This window comes from Canis lupus, chromosome 36 (genome assembly GCF_011100685.1).
Source record: "Canis lupus familiaris isolate Mischka breed German Shepherd chromosome 36, alternate assembly UU_Cfam_GSD_1.0, whole genome shotgun sequence".
Taxonomy (NCBI): domain Eukaryota; kingdom Metazoa; phylum Chordata; class Mammalia; order Carnivora; family Canidae; genus Canis; species Canis lupus.
In genome coordinates, this window is record NC_049257.1 from 25,109,707 (window position 1) to 25,134,864 (window position 25,158).

General features: G+C 40.7%; 1 protein-coding gene across 4 annotated transcripts in view; it reads right to left on the bottom strand.

Moving 5' to 3' along the window:
- The window catches only part of CERKL (ceramide kinase like), a 130,897-nt gene that overhangs the window by 48,912 nt on the left and 56,827 nt on the right, over nt 1–25,158 (bottom strand). For all 4 annotated transcript variants that reach the window (XM_038585023.1, XM_038585025.1, XM_038585026.1 and 1 more), the window contains exon 3: nt 4,305–4,436. In XM_038585023.1, coding sequence (XP_038440951.1) covers nt 4,305–4,436 — 132 coding nt within the window. The remainder of the gene's footprint in view (nt 1–4,304; nt 4,437–25,158) is intronic.

Genomic DNA, 25,158 nt, shown 5'->3' on the forward strand with positions numbered 1-25,158 from the left:
TTGCCTTTTTTCACTTTATTGTTCTACAAATTATCCCAGGAATCTATGATCTCTCAGAAACTGGCTCACACCTTGTGAACAATGTAAATCCTAGAGCCCGCTCCGTTTGAGGAGCAAGATAAAGAAATGGTATCATATGCCAGCTTGGGCTTACCACGCCTGTTCTCCTTCGATTCATGGGCCAATACGTTATTCGAAAAAAATAACCTCCATTCTAAGTTCTTCCAGAAGTGTTTCTGATACACTAGAGAAGATCCCACCCTGGTGATGGTAGCGGAGGGGGGATGCAACTTCAGCTCATGTATTTCAAAAGATGCACGATCTATATTCAGAAGTAGTGTTTCAGCAGTAACCAAAATGAAAAGTATGTTTTTATTAAGGTGGTGATTTTTTTTTTAAACTGGAAGTTTATACCTTCTGACACCCTTCACTCATTTCTCCCACTCCCCACCTCTGGCAACCATACAGAGAACAGAACCAACCCGTTCTCTATACCCATGTGTTCAGTGGCGGGTTTGCTTTCTGTTTTCGCTTTTTATTTTTTTAAGATTCCACATATAAGTGAGATCAGAAGGTAATTTATCTTTCTCTGACTTATTTCACTTACCATAATGCCCTCAAGGTCCATCCATGTTGTTAAAATGTCAGGATTTCCTTCTTTTTATGACCAAATAATACTCCATCGTGTATGTATATGCGTGTATGTATGTGGGTGTGTATATCACACACATACAGACACACATCTTCTTTAGCCATTCATCCACTGATGGACACTTAGGCCGCTAGGCTGTGGTAAATAGTGCTGCAACGAACATGGGAGTACAGCTATCTCTTTGATTTAGTGGGTTTTTTTTTTCTCCTTTGCATAAATACTCAGAAGTGGAATTGCTGTTATCATAAGGTAGTTTTATTTTTAAATTTTTGAGGACCCTCCATACTGTTTTCCACAGTGGCTGCACCTATTTACATTCCGGCCAACAGCGCATGAGGGCTCCCTTCTCTCCACATTCTCACCAACACTTGCTGTCTTTTTTGGTAATAGCCATCCTAACAGATGCGAGGTGATCTATTTCACTGCGGTTTTGATCGGCATTTCCTTGATGATTAGTGATGTTGAGCACCTTTTCATGTACCTGTTGGCCATCCGTATGTCTTCTTTGGGAAAACAGCTATTCAGATCCTCTACCTGTTTTTAATGCAACTATTAATCTTGCTACTCACTCTTAAAATAAATTTATAGAAAAAACCCTTTAAAGTGTACATGTCTAGCTAGAATTCTTAAAATCCTGCCTCGTTTATATAAGCACTTTCTCCTAGTGAATTTATCATCATGTAGAATTTATTATGTAATTTATATTCCATTTAGACTCAGCCATGCACACAAGATATGCTAAAATAATGGTCACGCTGGACATGCAGAAAATACGGACCTTTCTGTTTTACTCTTTCACATATCTTTTTCTTTCAAGGTGTGAATTGAATCTATTACATCTCTTATGAAACAGACGTTCACAGCATTATGACCATCCTTCTAGGGCACTTTAGAATATACAAGGTAGCTTCAAATATATTACCTGACTCAAACGACAGAACCACACTGTGAGGCAGGCAGAAAGATTCAAAAGCTTTTCAAAACTCTCCACGGGTTTATTCAGTCCTTGGCACAAAATAGCAAACTTTTAAAATATAAATACTTAGCTAACATACATAACTAACTACATGGTTTTATACGCAAAAGATGCAATTTTATAATTTTGCCTGTAGGAGGAGTGTTAGGCAGCTAATAATTAGCCATTCTGCACAAATATATAAGAAATTTCTAAATTTGCTTAATGTGATATGCTAATTTTACTTTATGTTTAACTAAATATAATGTTCAGTAATAGTTACAAATTTAGGGGAAAAAGAGCCCTAGGATATACAACGTTTCTCTCCAATACAGAAGAAAGCAAGCACATTCTTATCATTTCCTCTGCCTCCCATCAGGTTTCCTCACGTACCCGTCTCCTTTCTTCTAGGCTCTGTGTCTTCCTTCCTCATCTCTATGCTGTTGGCAGAATCATTTCTGCTAAACCAGATGGCAAGGCTATGATAAAAATTTACACCAACCTCAGATCAATACATGATCAGTAAACTACTGAGTGTAGCATAAACATCGATCCATAACTGGATTTCCACTTCCTCTAGTGCACATAGCTGGGAGCCTTCCCAAGAGCCACTGTGACCTGGTTTTGTTTTTCCCCCTCCCTAACAGAACCCAAATTCAGTTTAGGTATTTTCAGCCTTCAGAAAAAGGGGGTCCTACTTCCAGCCCATGGGAAGGGTCTTAAGAGTTGAGAGAGTGATTGCTCCACATTGGGCCCACACAATACGGCAAACTGACAGGAAGAAATTTTAATCCTTGTTCAGTATTAAAGCATGTTGGATCTCTCACACACACACACCTCTCTCCATCCTACTTGGTCCGAATGAAGGAGGATCTAATCTGCTGACAACAATCTTATGATGGTGGAAAGGATCAAGTTTAAGATGAAGTCAAAACTGAGGAAGCCAAAGCAAATTGATGAAAGAATTCCAAAGGTATTATGGGTAACACACAAACACACACACCCACCCCACTTGTACGTGCTTGCTAGCTTGCCTTCCCTTACTTTTCTTCTTCTGCTTATGCATGACAAGGCAAAACCATGTTTGCCTCTGACTTTTCAAAAACGGTCTAGTTCAAATACTTTGGAAACTTCTTATCAAAATATCACCCTCTGAAATACCAGAGTTCAATTATAGTTATTTGAATATATATTTTTTATTTAATTATATGTTTGAATATGTATATTTATTTGAATCCCAAAAAAAAAACTAAAAGCCCCACAAGAGCGGGTAGGATGACGTATTCATCTTGCGTTCTGCAGAGTGTTTAACACGAAGCATTCTACAAGACTTTCCTGAAATGAAAGATCTATAGCAGTATCTACATAAAACTGTTCTGAAAAAAATAAAAAAAAAACTGTTCTGAATATTAAATCAATGAAACAAAATAATGTTTGCCAATATGTTTGTTCCACTTTTAACGGTCTCATCCTAATACGAACTTCAAACTTTTTTTTTTTTCCCCCACCAATCTTTCAGAATCTTCAGTGGGAAGGAATGATAGATCTGAATTGCTCCTTTTCCTTTTAAATTTCCTCTAAGTCAGCCAAAAGCCTCAAAGGTAAAATATTAACTTCTCACTACAATTTTATCTTAATCAGAAATTCCTCCTGAATTTTTCATGGTCGTTTCTCTTGAACCTCTACTGTAATAGATGCCTTTTGGGGTGATTGACCTTTACAAAAAATTAAGGAACTTCCTTCTACCTCAATCCTTCAAGTCATGAGGTAAGGGCATCAAATCTTATATTGTGAGACCTATTTCCCTTGGTTTCAGCTGAGTAAGACCAGGTCACTCTGAATTCCTTCCTCAGGAATTTATATAGGAGACTAGAGAATCCAACCAAGTACACTCTGGCTTTGTCTCCTGAACAGGTTTACTATGCAATACTCTTCATCAATTTAAATTTACTATAGATTTGCCCTGCGTGTTCGTGAAGCTTCATTGAAATAAAATCAGACACACTGGGGTTGTGATTTTCCATAGCATCAACCCTCCTTGTCAGTCCACCCCCGTGGGAAAAATAAGAGTCTCAAAGGAAACAAAGGAATTTGGTCACCAAATTCAAAAAATTGAAAAGGATTTTACTAATCTTCTTTCTATTAACTTTAGCATCGGCAAATTTCTATTTTCCTCACCACAAACCTAAGCACCTTATCTAGACAATGAATTTAAGCTACCGGTTTCTCCAAATTCATCTAAACCAGCAGTTACGTGCTTAGTTTTGACCTAACCAGCAGGGGTCAGAGTCAGAACAAAAACCACCTAATGAAGGATTCCATGGAAAGACATCAAACATTTAAAGTGAGCAAAAATCAATTGCTTGCCAAACTGCAGAAATAATGTGTAAATAGCCAACATCTCGATGAAGATATCAAAAAGTGTTCAGCTCCCTTGGAAATGGCTCCTAATAATTTTTAAAGTCTGAAAAAAGGACTAAAGAAAATACTGACATTCGAATAAAAATAACACAATAAAGAAAACAAAATAAACGACAATACTGGAGTTAGCTGTAGTAGGTTATGGAAGCACATAAAAAAAGCTTTAGATATGACAGGTGGTTTCCTTGATTTGGCTTAAGAACACATACAGGTCTTTTGCTTCCTTAAGTAGAATTTTTTTTTTCATGGCAAAATCATATTGTGAGAATGACTTACTTGTAACATCAGTCTTTATTCCTGCAACCCTCAACAGCGGCTCAACCTTCTCGTGATAGATCTGGGTAGCTTCTTTTTTGTGGCTTTGGGGGTTAAGAATTACTTTTAATGACTTTGGTCTATTTGAAAAACCTAAGAGGAAAGCATAAAGACAAAGTTATACAATCTTCATCAGCATTTTTTTTCCTTTAAAACCATACACTAAGTCCAGTTAGAATGCCATACATCTATTTAAATAGTATTTGCTGTTTTTATTTGAAATTCTTTTACAGGTTTTCCCAAACATGGCATTATTTTGAAGCATTTACATTTTCCTAGCAGTTGAGCAGGTCCATTCCTCTTAAATCATGAGTTATAACGAAGCATTTCATTTACGCAGAAAAGTGTGGATGAAAGCAACTTTGTGAATGTTGTTAGGCAATGTTCGCGTCTGTTTACCAAATCACGCACGGAATGTCAAATGGTCCATTAGCATTTATTTCTGGAGGGAAAAAGCAATAAGCTGCACAGGACAGAAAGGTCTCCTTCCTCTCCTAAGATGAACATGCTCCTTATTCGAATTGGGCACTCCGGTGACCTCGGGGCTCCCTGGAGATCTCGGGACTCCCCGGGCCTGGCCTGCGGCTGAGCCGGGGGGAGCAGAGGACGCAGGGCTGGGTCAAGGCCAGCGCCCAGAGCGAGGCACGCGGGGAGCCAAAACGAGGGGTAGGTCGAAGTCCAAGCTTGGAAAGGGGGGGCAGGGAGAAAGGACCCTTCCCCCGGGCACCGGGGCAGCGAGCCTCGGCCTCCCAATTGGGGCTGAGATTTGATCCCGCGGCTTTCCGGGCTGCAAGGTGCTGCTCCCCTAGAACCCAGGGGGAGCAGGTGCAAAGCATATTTTCTGTTGGGAAGTGCGGGAGGCACAGGGGGCCCAAGAACACCAAGGACCCTTCCTTGGAGGCCAGCTGCGGCCTCAGGGGCCGTGCTTCAGGGCTAAGAAAGCAGTGACCAGCATCTGCTTTTTTTTTTAATTGGAATATTCATGTATTTGTTTGTAGATCGTTGAAGTGTGCTCTGCCCACAGAGCCACAGAGCGGGACACCCAGTGCTCGCCTGCAAGGGCTTTTAGCAAAAGCGCTACCGCCACACCTGGTGCGATGCCCCATCTGCGGGGCCCCCCCCTGCCTGCACCCCCCCTCCCCCCCGCCTGCACCCCCCCCCCCCCCCCCCCCCCCCGGCAGGCCCGCGCCCCCCAGCATGCCCTAGGCCACCAGCTCCGCCCCGTGCTTGGGGCTTTGAGGGAGGGAGGCCCGTGGGACACACAGACAGCCCAGGGCTAAAGGGCCCTGTTAAGTGGCAGGCAGGGCCCCGGGTGCAGGGGTGCCCAAGGAGCCCCCCCGCCTCCAGGGACCAGGGCAAGGCCTTGCCGAGAAGGGGGCCTTGGGCTCCAGCGCTTGCACGACTCAGGATTCCCTCCTTCCTCACACTGCACCCCCCGCCCCCCAATAGCAGCAGCAGGAGCCGGGCGGGAAGGCAACCCTCAGCGAGACCAGCTGAGGCCCAGAAGTGCTGACGACTTTCTGTTCCCTGTGGGCTTCCCCATGACGCTCTGGAACCCCTGGGTTACCTGCCAGGTGCCAGGCGTGCCTGGCTTTCCCTCGCTTAGTTTCTTCCTTCCACTCCACCTCTTACCACCATTTCTGAAAATCCTGCCACTTTTTTTTTTTTTCTGTCCAGCAGGCCCCATGCCCAACATGGGGCTTGAACTCACAACCCTGAGATCCAGAGTCAGCATGCTCCCTGCACGGAGCCCGTCGGGCGCCCCAAGGTCTGCCCCACTTTTGAAGCTTACTTCAGGACCACTTTTTCCCTAACAACTTCCACCAACAGAACTCAGCCCTCTGGCCTCAGGCCCACTCTCCTCGGTGTGCCTCTGTTACCTATCTTCTGTATCACTTACATAGAAAGAACTGATGAAAGACCCAATACCTTGGAACCTTTACTGCCAATCCTGGGACCATCTGAAATGGAGTAAAGACTATATTACACTAAGGGGGAGAAGGAAAACCTGTCTTACAGTAGAATGACAACTCATAAATATGGAGGAAATTACAGAGTTAGAAAAATCACTATTTTCACCCGTTATGCTAATAATGGGTTCAGGCAAGAATCAGCAATGGATGGTAATACCCTCAGTGACAGGGAACAAAATATTTACTTATTTTTATTTACTTATTCTTATTTACTTATTTTTAACTCTGTCCCCCTTAATTGTTCTCATTTCAAAGGGCAAAAAGGGACATTTCCAATGGAGAAATCTAGCAGACACTGCCTTAGTCAAGTGATCAGAGTTAACCACACCTTTAATGTTCAAACGGACACACAGGCCTTGTGATACTTTGTGGTACGTGACGCGTAGCACCGAGGACACAGCACTTCCACGGCACCGCGGCCCAAAGGGCATGTGGCTCAAAGGACAATCACACAGACAAACCCCAGTTGAGGGGGCATTCTCAAAATAACTCCCTAAAGTTCTTTTTAAAAATTGTGAAAGAAAGCTGAGGGCCTATTCTCCATCAAGGGAGGCTTAGGAGAGGACAATTAGTGCCATGTTTGACTCTGGATCAGGAAAAAAGCTGCCATAAAGGACAGGACGACTGCCCTGTAACCAGGAAGGATGAAGCAGATCAATCTAGGGCCCACTGTCATGAAAACACAACAAGGACAAGACACTTGTTCTACACTTTAGAGGCCCAGACTCCGATCGAATATCCAAATTATAAAAAATAAATTCGAAATTTTTTAAGAATTAAAAAAACAAACAAACAAACAAATATCCCAATTATGTTTATCTTTCCCGGCATATTTCTGGAAAGACCCTGCTTCATTGCTTGGGCAGAGGCGGTCCCAGCATGGCCAGTGTCCAGGAGCCAAATGGTAGTCCTCAAAGGTTATCATGAAAACCGGCTTTTACTTCCCCTTCCTCCTCCCTCATGCCGGTCAGGTAATGTAAGTTTTGGGAAATAAGGAACAGTCATTTGGGGCCTGTGGGGACAAGCACGCTGTAGCTGAAGGCTCATAGCCCATAAATAAACACGTGTGAAAGGGTACGCACTGTGTCCCATTCCGCCTTTGGGCCACAATCCCCTTAGGAAGAAGCTAAAACTACTCAAGATCTCCTAAAAGGATTTTAGCAAATTCATTTTATTCTTAGGCCTCCATTATAACTGCAGCAACAGAAATTCAATAAATTCATCCGAATGTTCTATCCCTTACACATCCTGATAAACTGAGGCCTTTTAAAACATAAACCAACAAAGCCAATTTTTTTTTTTTTTTAACCAGAGCACGTAGTCATTTTCTCATTTATCTTTTTCCTTTTGGGTGTTCTTAATACGATGATTATGAAGCTAGACTCTAAGTAAATGAAAATTAGGTAGCAACTTGATAGCTATTTAGAGATCAGAAGGGGGATTTCTATCAACTAAAGCAAGATTTTTTTTTTTTAAGGATGTTCATCATCAGGTGGAAAAAGGAGATATAATTAAAAAGTCTTGGGGATCACTAGGTGGCTCAGCGGTTCAGCACCTGCCTTTGGCCCAGGGTATGATCCTGGAGTCCCGGGATCGAATCCTACATTGGGCTCCCGGTATTGAGCCTGCTTCTCCCTCTGCCTGTGTCTCTCCTCTCTCTCTCTATCATGAATAAATAAAATCTTTTAAAAAATTAAAAAAATAAAAATAAATAGAAAATAGTCTCCAACCTGTCTTCCCTCAGGCTCCCTCCTCAAGCCTCTCTCTACCTTATTCAGCCCCTTGAACGTGCCACGCTCCCTCTACCACAGGGCCATTGCACCGGCTCAGCCCTGTCGGCCCACCTATTCTTGTTACCATTTGTCCAATTAACCTTTACTCTTTGCTTTGATCTCACCTTAGTCATCACTTCCTTGGGAAAGATTTTTATGGCCTCCTTGGTTTTGTGACTTTAGCGAGGCCTTTGCTCCCTTATCATTTGTTCTTATAGGTCCATACACCTTCCAATCTTGATTCTTATACTATTATCATTTTATACCTATTTATTATTTATACTCATATATGAAACTTGAAACTCTGAGGGTTTCCTCCACGTTCTATCTCCTTAGAGCAGGGCATATAATAGATGATCTCATATTTGATGAATGAGTAAAAAGGGTAGTGTTCACCTTCAGCCATATAGATAGTAATGGCCTCCATTTATTCACAGGTGACTGCCTGCCTCTATTTGTCAGACAGGGTTCTAGAAGCTGAGGCTCTGTCAGTGAACAAGCAAACTTCTACCTTCATGAAGCTTCCATTTCAACGGCAAGGGCCAGAAATAATAAGGGAATTCAGAGTACGTCATGTGGTGGTAATTTCTAAGGATAAAATGAAACCCCAGAGTGGGAGAGAGGGAGGACAAAGATAGAAGTGACTTCCTGGACAGGGAAGACCAGAGCACTCACAGGGATTTACAAGGACTCTGCTTTTGTCCTCAGTGAGAGGAGAAACATGATGATTTCTGAGCAGCACAGCAACATAAGCCTGGATGCTAAATGGATCACTCAAGCTGCCGTGCGGAAGGCAGATGCTGGAAGTACAAGGACAGACGAAGTAAGAACAGCTGCAATATTCCAGGTGGGATTGAGTAAGGTGGAGAGTAGAAGAAAAGCTAGATTCCAGGTATATTTTGAAGGGAGAGCTCACAAGATGTTTACTCTTTAGATGTGTCATGTGAAAGAGAATAGTCAAAGAGATCAAATTGTGGCTGGATAAGGGGTAAGTGAAAACACAAGAAGGGTTAAGAACTAATGAAAAAGTGGCACATGTAATCAGTTAATTGTGATCTGGAGGGGGTGAAAATTTTTAGGTTTTGAGAGAGTAGATCAAATAAGTTAGATAGACAGAAGCCAATAGTCAAGAGCCCCAGGAAGGGTAGGATGCTTGAAAGGGAGATTGTGTTATTGGTAATAAGGATAATAAAAAACCTGACGAGGTGGCTACCTGGGTGGCTCAGCAGTTGAGTGTCTGCCTTTGGCTCGGGTCGTGATCCCGGGGTGCTGGGATCGAGCCCCGCATCAGGCTCCCTGCAGGGAGCCTGCTTCTCCCTCTGTGTCTCTCATGAATAAATAATCTTTAAAAAAATAAAAATAAAACCTGATGAACTGCATATGCATCAGAATCATCTGAAGGGCTTCTTGAAACACAGGTCTCTGCATCCCAGTCCCAGGAATTTGGGGGGCTGAAAATTCATTTATAACAAATTTCCAGGTGATGCTGCTGCTGTTGGTCCAGAGATCACACTTTGAGAACCACTGCTCTAGAAGTATGACTATGGGAGGGGAATGAAGAGCAGGATCAAGATTTTTACAGGAGAAGAAGCTAAAAACTAAAAAACATCTACAGAAACACATAGAATTATGGCAGCAGTAGTGTTGTAGAGAATGACAGTGAGACAGATACTAAGGTCTTTGCGGAACATGAAGAATGAACCATAGTCTGCACAGAACCACAATGAGCAGCACTAAGCCAGTGGTGTCTAAGGGACTGAGCTTTAAAAATGAGGATTTTTAACAGAGGAGAGAAAATGGTCTCAAAAGAGCAGTGAGATGAAAGAAAGATATCAAGACAGGGACCCCACCTCCAGGACCAATGGTCTGAAATGGATGACAGAGAAAAGAGCCACCACTTGGGGGCTTTGGGGGAAGCTCGAAACTTCTGGGAGAGCTGGGTCTCTCCATTAAAGCAAGAAGGTCAAGAAAATCTCCGGGAAAGTAGTTGAAACTACAGATTTTGCTAAGGGCAGACCACTGATTCCACAGGGTAGGATAATATCCTGTCTGGAGTTAAGGACAGGGGGATGGTGTCGGGCTAGAGGGCGACCAGAGAGAGCCTTAGAGGAGTGGCAGCCCAGCCGATGAAGGGCCCTAGGCAGTAACATGGGCCGAAAGAAGCACGGCTCGCAGCAGGTGGGGTTGGAAAGGGGGGCCTATGAGTGGGGGCCTGCCCAAGACCCAAGCACACAGGGCTCTAGGAACTTCCCCTCCAGCCAGTCCCCAAGCTGGGGGTGGAGCAATGTTGCCCCGAGCTGGAGAGTTCCAAAGCCCCTGTCCCTCTGGGTAGACCAGCCAGCGCTGGAATCTAAACCTAAGTGAGCCCGAGGCACTGGGTTACGCTCTTCACCAAGTGATCTCAGGGCAAACGTTCTATATTTGAGAATCACATGCTCCGTCGTCTTCTGTACAGAATGACACATTGTGGGTCAAAATTCAAAATCTCTGTCTTCGGCTCATTCCTTGATATCCAGTTTCCCTCCTAGGGGACAACCACTGGCATCACTTTAAGAATTCTTCCAGAAATGTTCTATGCATATATAAAAATGCATGTATATGTTCTGTAGCTTTTTACATGGAAGGCAGTTTCCCTACCCATTATTCTGCATCTTGCTTTTTTTTTTTTCCTTTTACTGTTTTTGGACAAGATTTCATATCACTTAAGTAGAGTGTGATTATTACTTTATTCAAAGCGGACTAGTATTTTGCATGGATGAACTTCAATGTAAGTAACCGGTCCCCTGCAAATGTCTATTTAGGTTGTTTCCAGGCTTAACTGCAATGAATGTCATTTTGCATCTACTTGCATATCACTGCAGGACAAACTTCTAGAATTATTGAATCAAGGGGTATGTACCCTTGAGAGTTTATCCTCTTCCCCCATTACTTGATGTTGAAACTGGTTAGGGTTGTGACCCCTAAAAAGTGGATGCTGGAGTCAAAGTAATTGATCTTAAGTCTTGGCTCTTTCACTTACCAGCTGTGTGACTTTGGGTTATTTGTCCAATTTCTCTGTTTTTCAATTTCCTCATCTGGTAATATGAGGATAATAAGAGTACTTCCTACAAAAGGTAATCGTGATGATTAAGCCAGCAAATGCAAGTGCTTGGAAAGTGCCACAGCACACAGTCAGCATTCAATTTGTTTATTATTATTGCTACCTATTTACGTTCCACCAGAAACAAAATACCTGTTTTCTTATACCCTTAAAAACACAAATGTTTTCAGACTTTCTGATCTTTGACAATGTGAGAAAAGAAATATTGTATCTCATGCTAATTGCAATTTACATTTCTCCTTTTATGAGAAAGGCTAAGACACTTTGAAATGTTTAAGAGACTTTTATTTTTCTATGAACTGTCAGCTTGTAGAATTCTTTCCTTATAAAACTAATTTATTTTTTTGTACTTCCCCTTGCAAAACTGGTTTTTAATGGAAAGTGTTACACAATTGAGGGTGTTATTCTTAGGACCAAGATTATTCTTTTTTTTTTTTTCAAGATTATTCTTAATAAAAATTGCCACACTCTAGGAAAGAGAAAAAAAAAAAAGAAAAAATCGACCTTTTAAACAAGGCTAAGCCTTATTCAAATAGCCTATTAAAAACCTTATTAGTAACCTATTGAAATATGAAAATTAATCTTTTTGTTGTAATTATATTATTATATCATATATTATAAATTATAATAATATGTATTATTATAACTACATAACTATGAATTACAAATACTTTTCTGTGTCATCTGCTTTTAATTTTTATGTCATTTTCTCTAAGATCTTTTTGATTTTTTCTGAGCGTTTTAATTTTACGCACCCATATATTTACCTTTTTTTTTTAAGGTTTCCGGGTTTTATTTTTAATAGTTTCCTCTTGTGACCAAAAAAACCACTATATTTTTCTAATAGCTTTATGGTCTCTATTTCATATTTTTATTTAAGCATACCTAAAATTTCTTTTAATAGAGGTATAAAATTGGAATTTGACTTCACTTTTTTGATGACTATCCATCTGTCCCAACATCGTTCACTGGGTAATCTTTTCTTATAGATTTCAAATATCACCTTTAGATACATTAAATTTCTGAATGTGTTTGGATTTCTTCTAAACCATTTAGCCTGAGGTCTACTGATCAATTCATATGTCAGTGCCATATTTAGAATTTAATGAGAATACCTCAAATTTCTCCATGTAGGCTTTAAACTGAGATAATATTTTTATAATGTTGACATCATGTCCATCTTTTTTTTATTATTAAGAGCTGCTTGGCATTCATACACAAGTAGACCCATCTAAAATTTTCCTTTTTTGGATTTGCTTCATCAGATGTTGATACCAATTTCACACAAGCTCTATAAATATAATCTGAGAGTTTTCCTTTTTTTCCTATGCTCTCCAATGGCTTAAAGAGTATCAAAGTTTCCTGCTCCTTAAAGGTATGGTAGAGATTTCTGTGAAAATATCAGAATCAATGTTCTTGTTTTTTATTTTTTAGTAGTACCAAAAAAGTTGTTGCTTTGGTGGTAGTTTGTTTAAATTTTCTATGTCCTCTAGAGTCAGTTTGGCCATTTTTATTTTCCTAGACAATGGACTCATTTGCTTCATCCTTCTCCTAGGAGGCAGTCCAGGTTGCCTGCTGCATTTAGACACTGTCCTCTTATGAGGAGTAGTAGCAACTGATAATTAGAACTGATCACCTTTGCCAGCAGAGCGACTTATTTTTTTTTTTCCCCATTTGTTGGTTCAGTCGAATGGTTCAATAACGTAGCCAGGTAATTCTCAATGTCCAATTCAACTGAACCACTGTCATATTCCCATGTGAAAGTATCCTTCTCTCATATAATATTTCTAAATCAGCTGAGTTCAGAGTTATAGGGGCAGGAAACAAAAATTTTATGAGTGGGTCATTGGAGGTGATGCTAAGAGATAACACTTCTATCTTCACTACTTGGTTCATAGACCCATGTATTCTGTTTATAGAACTAAAAACTACTTGAATTTCATGAAATTTTGTCTCCTGGGTGGAATACAATGAAATACAACAGGAAACACGGTAAGACTAGCAAACCTCATTACCTGTCAGCCAACTGCTTCACTTCTTTTGATATAAATGAGTCCCTTGATCAAAAGCAGCACAGAATGTCAATTCACTGAACAAGGTATTTAGGAAGGTTACAGATGGTAGTGCTGTCAGAAACATGGTGGACAGGAAATTCAAATCCATATCTAACACAAACATTCAGAGCAATGAGGCCAAACTACTAACTTTCCACAATAGATGGACTCCAATGTGATCAACCTGCCACCAAGTGGTTGACCAGTCACTCTAAGATACAGAGCAATACCCAGGCTCAAGGCCCATTTGCAGGCAGAGTATTCAGCAATAATACGAGTCACATCAGTCTCGGGGAGAAGTTCTTATTGTTAAAACCATGTATTTGGGCAGCCCTGGTGGCCCAGCAGTTTAGCGCCGCCTTCAGCCCAGGGCCTGATCCTGGAGACGCAGGATCGAGTCCCGCATCGGGCTCCCTGCATGGAGCCTGCTTCTCCCTCTGCCTGTGTCTCTGCCTCTCCCTCTGTCTCTGTGTCTCTCATGAATGGATAAATAAAATATTAAATAAATAAATAGATAGATAGATAGATAGATAGATAGATAGATAGATAGATAGAGATAGATAGAACCATGTATTTCCCCCATCTCTGCATGAAGGCCACTTTGTGCTCATTGTGCAAGCCCTAGGGTTGCTTTTATTATTTTTTTAAAGGATTTTATTTATTTGAGAAAGAGAAAGCATGAGCATGAGTGGGGGGCAGAGGGAGAGGAGGAAGCAGACTCCCCACTGAGCAGGGAGCCTGATGCAGGGCTTGATCCCTCCCAGGACCCTGAGATCATGACCTGAGTTGAAGGCAGACACGTAACCAACTAAGCCAGTAAGGTGCCCCCCTAGGGTTACTTTTTAAAGATGCTGACTGACATCTGTAGAATGGAGTACCTGGCCTACCAAATTAGATTTTCTTGAAATAAACGCTCTTTGGTGAGCATTTATAAAAAACACAAATCTCATATTCTGTTCTTATTCTATGAAGACCAACTATATCCTTATATCTCATCTGTCCTTGTCATCAACCTTCTAATTTTTTTTTCCAAGTTCCTATTTGGCAGGCTCTTACCAGGCTCTTAACCACGGTCCAGGCTTAATATGCACCTATCTCTCTAGCCTTCACTCCTTAATCACTAGTATCAATTGTCTGAAATTATGTCCACCACAAGGATTTTCCTTACTTATCTTTCAGTAACACTTGAATGGGTCTGTAATGTGTCAGTAGCTCATTTCCATCATAACATGAAGAATCCATTTACTTCCCTTAGTTTACTGGCCATAGAAATTGTCCCATGATGCTACATATGAAGGGAGGGGGAGGGAAGGAAAGGAAAGGAAGGGAAAGGAAGGGAAGGGAAGGGAAGGGAAGGGAAGGGAAGGGAAGGGAAGGGAAGGGAAGGGAAGGGAAGGAAAGAAAGAAAGAAAGAAGAAAGAAAGAAAGAAAGAAAGAAAGAAAGAAAGAAAGAAAGAAAGAAAGAAAGAAAGAAAGAAAGAAAGAAAGAAAGAAAGAAAGAAAGGAGGGAGGGAGGGAGGGAGGGAGGGAGGGAGGGAGGGAGGGAGGGAGGGAGGGAACGCAGCCACAGTTGCAGGCCACCAGTATATCTGATTTAATAGACCCTTCTCCTCTAGTCCTTTCATCATATTACCTGCACATTACAGCCTTTTTAATTTTTTTTTATTTATTTATGATAGTCATACAGAGAGAGAGAGAGAGGCAAAGACATAGGCAGAGGGAGAAGCAGGCTCCATGCACCAGGAGCCCGACGTGGGATTCGATCCCGGGTCTCCAGGATCGCGCCCTGGGCCAAAGGCAGGTGCCAAACCGCTGCGCCACCCAGGGATCCCTACAGACTTTTATTTAAAATAGAGTATGTTATGTTTTATACAACTGAACTCTAATTAATACAGATGTCTAATAGACATCTCAAAGTTAACATCTTCAAATTTGAAATTGAATTCCCCTACCAAATGGGGTCTATCTACCCATAGTCTTTCCTATTTCACTAAATAAGAACTTCCTCTTTTCCATCTGCTCCAGTTAGAAAATTTACTCTGAAAATTGGTAATTAAAAATAACTAATTAGGGCAGCCCAGGTGGCTCAGTGGTTTAGCACTGCTTTCCACCCAGGGCCTGATCCTGGAGATCCGGGATCGAGTCCCACGTCAGGCTCCCTGCATGGAGCCCTGATTCTCCCTCTGCCTGTGTCTCTGCCTCTCTCTGTGTGTCTCTCATGAATAAATAAAATCTTTAAAGAAAAAAAGATTTTAAAAAAAACTAATTATACATTTGTCCTGCCTCTTTAGTAAGTACTATGTTTATGGGTAACGAATAGTACCAAGAGAAGAAAAAACATCCTTTTTTATAAAATAATAGCACTAATTTAGAGAGAATGATTAAATACAAAAATCTCCATGATCTCCCTTACTTAGATAATAGATGTTAAAGCCATTAAGTATTTATTGAGAATTAAATGCTCTCCCTGGCCCCTGAATATCAGTCAACAATTATATACTAGTTTCAAATAGAAATATTACAATGGAGGGGCACTTGGGTGATTCAGTCGGTTAAGTTAAGTGTCCAACTCTTGGATTCAGCTCAGGTCATGATCTCAGGGTCGTGACACTGAACTCTGCATCAGGCTCTGCACCGAACATGGGGCCTGCTTACAATTCTCTCTCTCTCCCTCTGCCTCTAATCCTCCATTCCCTGCTCTCATGCTCTCCCCTTGCTCTCCTTTGCTCTTAAAAAAAAAAAAAAAGTTACAATGAAGATATCAAGCTGTCACCTCTTTGACTTAGAGATCAATCTTAGCCTTGGGGAATCTATCTTATCCACCCTAATCATGGGATAGCCAGACGTTACATACCACCTGAGATAATGCAATATGAAGTACTCAGTACCACTTATGAAGTATTCTTGCTCAATATGAACCTAATTAAGCCTTTAGATTAGAAATCTAGTTTATGGGTAATAAAGGGAATAGAAGAACAAGTTAAACGATACCACCAAGAAGCAGTCAGACAGCGGTGCAACAGTACTGCTCAAAGAGTGGTCTTCAGAATGACAACCTAGCAGCACTCAGAACTTCAGTAGAAAGGCCCACACCAGACCCACTGAATCAGAATTTCTGGGAATGGGGACCAGGAATCTATATTTAAATAGGCTTTCTCAGTGTTCCTTATGCATACTAAAATATCTACAGGATAACCTCATCTCTTCCATAAATCAATGTCAGAACTTTTTAAATGAGGAGAGTGTTCTAGTGTTCAGTGTTCTAGTTTATACTTAATTTGGCGAGTGATCCTTGATTGTACACTAGTTGGTACAAATCAGCTATAAAAGTCACTTTAGAAAACATGGGGAAGGGGATCCCTGGGTGGCTCAGCAGTTTAGCACTTGCCTTTGGCCCAGGGCGCAATCCTGGAGTCCCGGGATCGAGTCCCGTGTCGGACTCCCAGCATGGAGCCTGCTTCTCCCTCTGCCTGTGTCTCTGCCTCTCTCTCTGTGTGTCTATCATAAATAAATAAATAAATAAATAAATAAATAATAAATAAATAAATAAATAAATAAATAAATAAATCTAAAAAGAAAAATAGAAAGAAAGCAAGAAAGCAAGCAAGCAAACATGGGGGAGGGCAGCCTGGGTGTCTCAGTGGTTTAGCACAGCCTTAAGCCCAGGATGTGATCCTGGAATCCCGGGATCGAGTCCCACATCGGGCTCCCTGCAGGAAGCCTGCTTCTCCCTCTGCCTGTGTCTCTGCCTCTCTCTCTCTCTCTCTCTGTCTCTCATGAATAAATAAAATATTTTAAAAAGAAAGAAATAAAACATGGGGAAAAGTTCAGTATGGACCAGGTATTCAATGATAATAAACAACTATGCTCACTCATTTGATAGGATAATGATACTTGGTTATTTGTAAAATATCTTTTTGTAGAGTCGTGTACTGAAGCTTTCTAGGAGAAATGTCATGATGTATGCAGTTTAAAACAGACAGAATAAAATGTTAAAACATATGGAAAAAATGTTAAGAACTATAGAATCTGCGTGATGGTAAAATAGGCGTCCATTATAATGTTTTTATATGTTCTATGTTATTTGACATTTTCTCTAATAGGATAAGAAAATCTTGCTGGAATCATTGACTTTTTCTCTCTTAATACCTCCCATATCCACTAAGTCAATAAATCCAGACAGCTCTATCTCCAAAAACAAATCCAAAGTCTAATCGCTGCCCACTACCTGTCTTGCTCCCTATTTAAGTCACTACCTTTTGCCTGGATTATACCAATTTCCACTTAACTGGTTTGCTGTCTCTGTCCTTTCCCCCACTCTGAATGTGCTATCTACTTAAGAGCCAGAATATTGACTTTAAAAGTTTATCATTAAAAAAAAGTTTATCATGTCACTCCTTTGCTTAAAACTCCCAAATGGCCCCCCATTTTTCTCAAAAGCAAAAAACCATGCAAAACTTGCAAGAACCCAGCTGCCTCTGTGACCTCATTTCCCACCACTTCACTCCCTGCCAACTCTCTGCACCTGACTTTATTGCTCAACCTTTTACACATACTGTTCTGTTTGGACCCTTTTCCCCTCATATATCCATACAGCTCCCTTTCCCATTACTTTCAACTGTTTTCTAAAACTAGATGTGGCACTAGTTAGTTTTGAAAAGCAGCCTCAACTGTCTTATCCGAGGCTTGGACTCCGAGTGCCATTCTTGCCATCAGGGTACTCGTGCTTCATCATCTCACAAGAGAAAGAAAAATGCAGAGAAGTAACTGGTCAAAGGGATGGCACCAGTGAGTGATGATGAAGCCAAGACAAAATTCACCAGTTAAGATTGAGAAATCATAAAAGTCTCTTCCATAAAAACAACCATAACAATAATAAAAAGCATTTGAAGACTTTGAAAACTATGTTAGGAAGGTACAAAACAGGAAGAAGTTCTTCAAAGTTGAAGAAATTTAATCATCTTATTGAAAAAAACAGTTAAATAAAAAGGAGAGTTTAATTTTTTTCCATGAGAAAATAAGACATGTGCATTCTAGCCCTCTTGATAAAACAAGAATCTGTAGTACACTGTAAAGATTTACATAAAATCACTAGCTACAAAGAACTCAGGAAAACATTTTAAGAATGCAACACAAAGCATCAGGCAGTTATGACCTTACTCTTCTCTCAATTATGACAAACTGTTTAATATGAAAGCTATATTCAAATACATAAACCCTCTGAACTCCTTGGGGGAAAAAAAACTCATTGTGATAAGTCATTTATTCATAATTTCACAATAGAATAAGCATCCCCCAAATAAATAACCCAAGATTAAAATACAGGTGTGATTTAATATTAATATGCAACTGACTTGGTTTGCGATCCTCCTGTAACCTCTCAATTCATACTCTAGAGTATAGACCTTTTTAGCGCCAGTTTGCCATGAACCAGCAATGTAAAACATAATGGCCAACTGTTCCTCTGTTGGTAACAAATGTGCTAATATGTACTAGTTTAAACTTGATCTATCAGTGAGTCAATGAACCATGAAGGGTGGGGGTTAATCAGGGTGTTCTCCAAACAAAGGCTCATGAGAGCAGCGGGGACGCCACTCCCAGACTCACATCTGTGCTGTTTTGAGTGCAGCATGATGGAAATGGCATGGTGTTCATCAAAGTTAAGAGCCCAGAACCTTGTTATAGTATTGGGTATACTCACAACCATTTCATACAAAAAAAAAAGCAACCAAATTGTTGCAAAAATAAAACCCAAACACAGGAAATAAAGGCCTCAATTAACCACAATTCTCAGGAGCTATTAATATTAAACTGTGCCCAGTTAATATGTAACAGTGACGGTAAAGCCTGTCACACACAAGATAGGACAACTTCCTAGCAGAGTGCAGAAATAGATGTTTTATATTAGGAGATTTCTATTAAAATTCATTAATTTCACCTCACTATTAGCACAAGTTTATTGATGCACATGTTTACACATACACATGAAAATAATTCCTATGCTATTGTCTACTTATAGAAACCCAGTAACTTCTCAACTCACACGCAGGCTGCCAATGTGAGTATCTCTATTTCCAACAGCTGAGACAAGCTCAGCTGCAATTAGTAGGAACAATCACCTACGGGCAGAAATAGGCACCTCAATACTTCAGTATTTTAATAACGAAGTAGTCAAGACTAGAGATAGAGCAAGAGTGAACAGAAAAAACAAAAGAGGAAAAGAAATTTCAACCAATCATATCACCCATTTATTTTTATCAGATCGTTATTATCCTCATAAAACGAGCTATTATTCATTTTGAAAGATGCTGTAGAGTAGACCTATTTCACTATGTCACTTTCCCCAGTTAAAAAAATAAAAATAAAATCCAGAGAGGTCTAGTCCGAGATGGAGAACACCCCAAACTCACTGCCTCCATAGACACCCCAAATCTACACCTGTTTGTAGATCAATTCCTCCCCTGAAGAACGAAGGTCTATCCGAACAGCTTCTGCACAACAGGAGAATGATAGGAGAGACGATGAAACAGTAACGAAAATAACTCCCACCCCTGATGATCTATAGGGGGAAGGAATAGGACTGAGAGCAGATTCCTCTTCTCTGGAGCACAGAAAGGAAGAAAAAAAAAAAAAAAAAAAAAGCTACGGCTTAAAAAAAAAAAACAACTGGCATATAAAAGATTCAGCCAAATGGCAAGAGAGCTGTGGGAACTCACTCTGGGTTGGAGGGGCTGGTGAGCACCGTGGCTTACACTCCGCCGCCGCCTTGATAGCACCGACAGGAGCAGGGTCCTGACGCCCTAGCTGGTGAGCTGCCTCAGCAGGCACTGGGGCCCTAGCCCACACCAGCCCCAGGTGCCCTGGGGCACAGACAAAAAAAAAAAAAAAGAAAAAAAAGCCACTGTTCAAAAGAGCAACTAGAATATAAAGAAACTAGCCCTAGAACCGTGCCATATGATGAGGAGTCCTGGAACTTTCTGGGCTGAAGGAGCCAGTGAGCACCATGGGTTACCTTGGCAATGCGGATGGGAATAGGGTCTGAGCACTCTAGCTGGCTCCTAAGCGAGCCCTGGGCTCCTAGCCCCTGCCAGCCCCAGCCAACCCACCAAGGCAGCTCCAGGGTGCTACACACTGGGACACCTCTAGTCAGTGCTCACTCTAGCTCCAGCCAACACACAAAGGTGACACAGATACAAAGCACCCGGAACACTCCAGGCCCATAACACTCTGGCTTCAGACAGCCTGCTGGGGTATCTCCTGGCACAGGGTGCTCCAAGACGTCCTAACTGACACCAGCTTCAACTCTAGCAGCCCAGCCAGAGTGTCCCTGCACAGAGCACCTTGGGAAACTCCAGCTTGTGCCCACCTCATTCCAGCTGCCCTGCCAGGGCACCTCCTGTGCAGACACCCCAAGTCGCCCTAGCTTTCACCCACTTTAGCTTCAGCTGTCCTGCCAGGGCACCCTTGCTGTGGAAAGACCCATAATCACACAAATGCATGTCCTCTTTAGCTACTACTGTCCTGCCAGAGTGCCCCTTGAGTGCTAGGGACTCCCCTGTCCCATGCCTCAAACCTTGGCTCCAGTCACCCCACCAGGGTGCCCTATGCATAGCAGCCTCTCAGAACACCCTTATACCTACTTCAGCTTCAGCTGTTTAGGCAAGGTACCTTCTGCACATAGAGCCCTGGGACCCCCAGCTTGTACCCACTTCCACTTCAGCCATCTTTCCAGGGCACCCCGTGTGTGGAGAGACCAGAGACCAGTGACCACACCAGCTTCTGCCCACTACGGCTTCAGCTGACCTGGTAGGGTGTAGAGCCCTGGGACCCTTCCCCATGGCATGCGTATACCTCAGCTTTAGCTGTCCTGCCAGACTGCCAACTGCAAGAGTCTTGGGACACGCCCCCACCCAGCTTCCACACACTTCACCTTTAGCTGTCCTGCCAGGGTGACCTGTAGACAGAGAGCCTCAGGACCACCTCAGCCTATATCCACTTCAGCTCTGGCCATCCCACCAGGGTAGTCCCAGCACAGAATGTCCCATAACCCTTAGCCCACACCAGCTACAGCTACTGCCAGCCAGCAAAAGTCACCAGGCACACACTGCCTACACAGCAGATGACCATACAGACACCATCCCTTCAAGTTTAGAAGTTTCTAATTCATAGAAAGAAACAAAGTCAAGCAGAAGGGGGAGACAAAAGAATATGCTCCAAATGAAAGAATAAGACAAAACCTCAAAGAACTAAGTGAAACAGATAAGCAATGTGCCTGATGAAGAGTTTGAAGTAATGATCATAAAGATAGATGCTCACTGGACTAGAGAGAAGAATGGAAGAATTCAATGAGAATTTCAACAAAGAAAAAAATTAAAAATGATCAGACCAGAAGAGTAACTGAAATAAAAAATCACTAGAGGGAATCAACAGTAGATTAGTAGATGCAGAAGAATGGATCAGCAATCTGGAAGACAGGGTAATGAAAGCACCCAAGTTGAACAGCAAAAATAAAAAAGAATTTTAAAAAATGAGGATAAGTGTGGGGATCTCTTGGACAACATCAAGCAAACACTTGCATTATAGAAACCCCAGAAAAGGAAGAGAGAAAAAGGAGCTGAAAACTTATTTGAAGAAATGGTAGCTGAAAAACTTCCCTAACCTTGGGAAGGATACAGACATCCAGGTTCAGAAAGCAAAGAAAATTCCAAATAATATGAACCCAATGAGAATCCATACCACAGCACATAATAATTAAAATATCAAGGATTAAAAATAAGGAGTAAATTATGGCCAAAAAGTGGAGAAAAAGGAACTTTCATGCATTGTTGGTGGGAATGCAAACTGGTGCAGCCACTATGGAAAAATAAAGAATCTTTAAAATAGCAAAAGACAAGCAAAAAGTTACAAGGAAAATTCCATATGGCTTTCAGCTGATTTTTCCAGGAAAAACTTTCAAGTGGTACAATTTATTCAAAGTGCTAAAAGGAAAAAACCCTACAACCAACAATACTTTACCCAGCAAAATTATTATTCAAAATTGAACGAGGGATAAAGAGCTTCCCAAACAAAAAAAAAAAAGTGAAGGCCATCACTAAACTGGCCTTACAAGAAACGTTAAAGGGACTTAAGTAGGAAAGAAGAGGCCATAATTAGACTGATAAAATTATGAATAAAAAATGTAAAATATGACAACATATATGTAAAATGTAGGGGGGAGTAAAAATGAAGTTTTTTTGGAATGTGCTCAAAATACGCTGTCCTTTAAAATCAAGACTGTAAAAAGAGACAAGGGAATAGGGAATTACAAAATGATGAAGGGATCAATTTAACAAGAGGCTATAACAATTGTAACTATTTAATCATTCAACATTGAGAACACCTAAATACATAAAGTAGGGGCGCCTGGGTAGCTCAGTCAGTTAAGCACCTGCCTTCACTTCAGCTCAGGTCAAGATCCCAGGGTCCAGGGACTGAGTCCCACATCAGGCTCCCTGCTCAGTAGGGAAGCCTGCTTCTCCCTCTCCCTCTGCTCATGATCTCTCTCTCTCTCTCTCGCTTGCTTACTCAGTCTCTCAAATAAATAAATAAAATATTTTTTAAAAATACATAAAGCAAATATTAACAAAGGGAGAAATTGATGGGAATATAATAATACTAGGGGACTTTAGTACCCCATTTACATCATTGGATGGATCTTCCATACAGAAAAATCAGTAAAGAAACAGTGGCTTTGAATGACACATTAGACCTAGTGGACCTAACAGATATATGTGTAAAATATTCCATCCAAAAACAGCCAAATACGCTTTCTTTTCAAGTGCACATGGCCCATTTTCAGGATATATCACATGTTGGGTCACAAAACAATTCTCAATAAGTTTAAGAAGGCTGAAATCCTATAATGCATATTTGCAGCCACAAGATTATGAAACTAAAAATCAGTCACAAGAAAAAAAACCTACACACAAATGCATGAAGCTAAATGATATTTGACTAAACCAATGGGTCAAATAAAAGAATTTAAAAAATACATGGAGACAAATGAAAATGATAACAGTGGTCCAAAATCTTTGGGATGCAGAGAAAGCAGTTCTAAGTGGAAAATATATAGTGATACAGACATGCCTCAAGAAACAAGGAAAATATCAAATAAATAGCTTTATACTTAAAGAAACTAGAGAAAGAACAAAGTCCAAGGTTAGTAGAAGGGAGGAAATAAAGATCAGAGCAGAAATAGACCAAAAAAGGGGGGGGGGGGGACCAAGGTCCTGGATCAACCAAGGTGAAAATCTGAACAGATCAATTACTAGAAATTAAATTGAATTGGTAATCAAAAAACTACTGACAAATCAAAGTCCAGGACAACATGAATCCACAGGTGAATTCTACCAAACATTTAAAAAATTATACCTATTCTCAAACTATCCCAAAAAAGAAGAAAAAGAGGGGGAAATGAAAGCTTCCAAATACTTTCTATGAGGTCAGCATTACCCTGATACCAAAACCAGGTAGACATGACAAAAAAAGAAAAACTACACGCCAACATCCCTGATGAACATAGATAAAAAATCCACAACAAAATATCAGAAAACTCCATTTAACAATAGATTATAAAAGGATCATTCACCATAAGCAAGTTGGGCTTTATTCCAAGGATGCAAGGATAGTATAGTATTTGTAAATCAATCAACATGATACACTATATTAACAAAACAAAGGATAAAAATCAAATAGTTAGGGATGCCTGGGTGGCTCAGAGGTTGAGTGCCTGCCTTCGGCCCAGGGCATGATCCTGGAGTCCCGGAATCGAGTCCCGGGATCGAGTCCCACGTCGGACTCCCTGCAGGGAGCCTGCTTCTCCCTCTGCCGGTGTCTCTGCCTCTCTCTCTCCCTGTGACTCTCATGAATAAATAAAATCTTTAAAAAATCAAATGGTTATTTTAATAGATGCAGAAAATGCATCCGACAAAATTCAACATCTGTTCATGATAAAAAAAAAAAAAAGAAAACCTGCCAACACAGTGAGTCTATACAGAATATATCTCAACATAAAAGGCTATGAGTGGAAAAACCCATAACTAATATCATACCTAGTGGTAAAAATGGAGCATCTCCTCTAAGATCAGGGACAAGACAAGGATGTCTGCTCTTGCCACTTTTATTCAACATGGTACTCAAATCCTAGCCACAGCAATCATACAAGAAATTTTAAAAATCCATATTAATAAGAAATTAAATTGTCACTATTTTTACATGACAAGATACTATTCCAAGATAATTCCAAAGACTTCTGAAAAGTATTAGAATAAATGAATTCAGTAGAGTTGCAAGATACAAAATTAATACCCAGCAATCAACTGCATTTCTATACACTAATAACAAAGTAGCAGAAAGATAAATTAAGAAAACAATTCCATTTATAATTGTACCAAAAAGAATAAGATTAAGAAATAAACTTAACCAAGGAAGTAAAAGACCTGTATTCTGAAAATAGAACAGTGTTGAAACAAACTGAAGATAACACAAACTGAAGATAACACATGCTCATAAATTTGAAGAATATTGTTAAACTGTCCATACTACCCAAAGCCATCTACAGATTCAATGCAATCCCCATCAAAATACCAACAGCATTTTTCACAGAACTAAAATACTATAATTTATATGGAACCACAATAAGTCCCAAATTGCCAAAGCAATCTTGAAAGAGAACAAAGCCAGACATATTACAACACCAAATTTCAAGATACGCTACAAAGCTGTAGTAATCAAAACAGTATGGCACTGGCACAAAATAGACATAGATCAATAGAACAGAGTAGAGAGTCCAGAAATAAACCCATGATTATATGGTCAATCAATCTATGACAAAAATGGCAAGAATATACAATGGAAAAAAGACCACATCTTCAATAA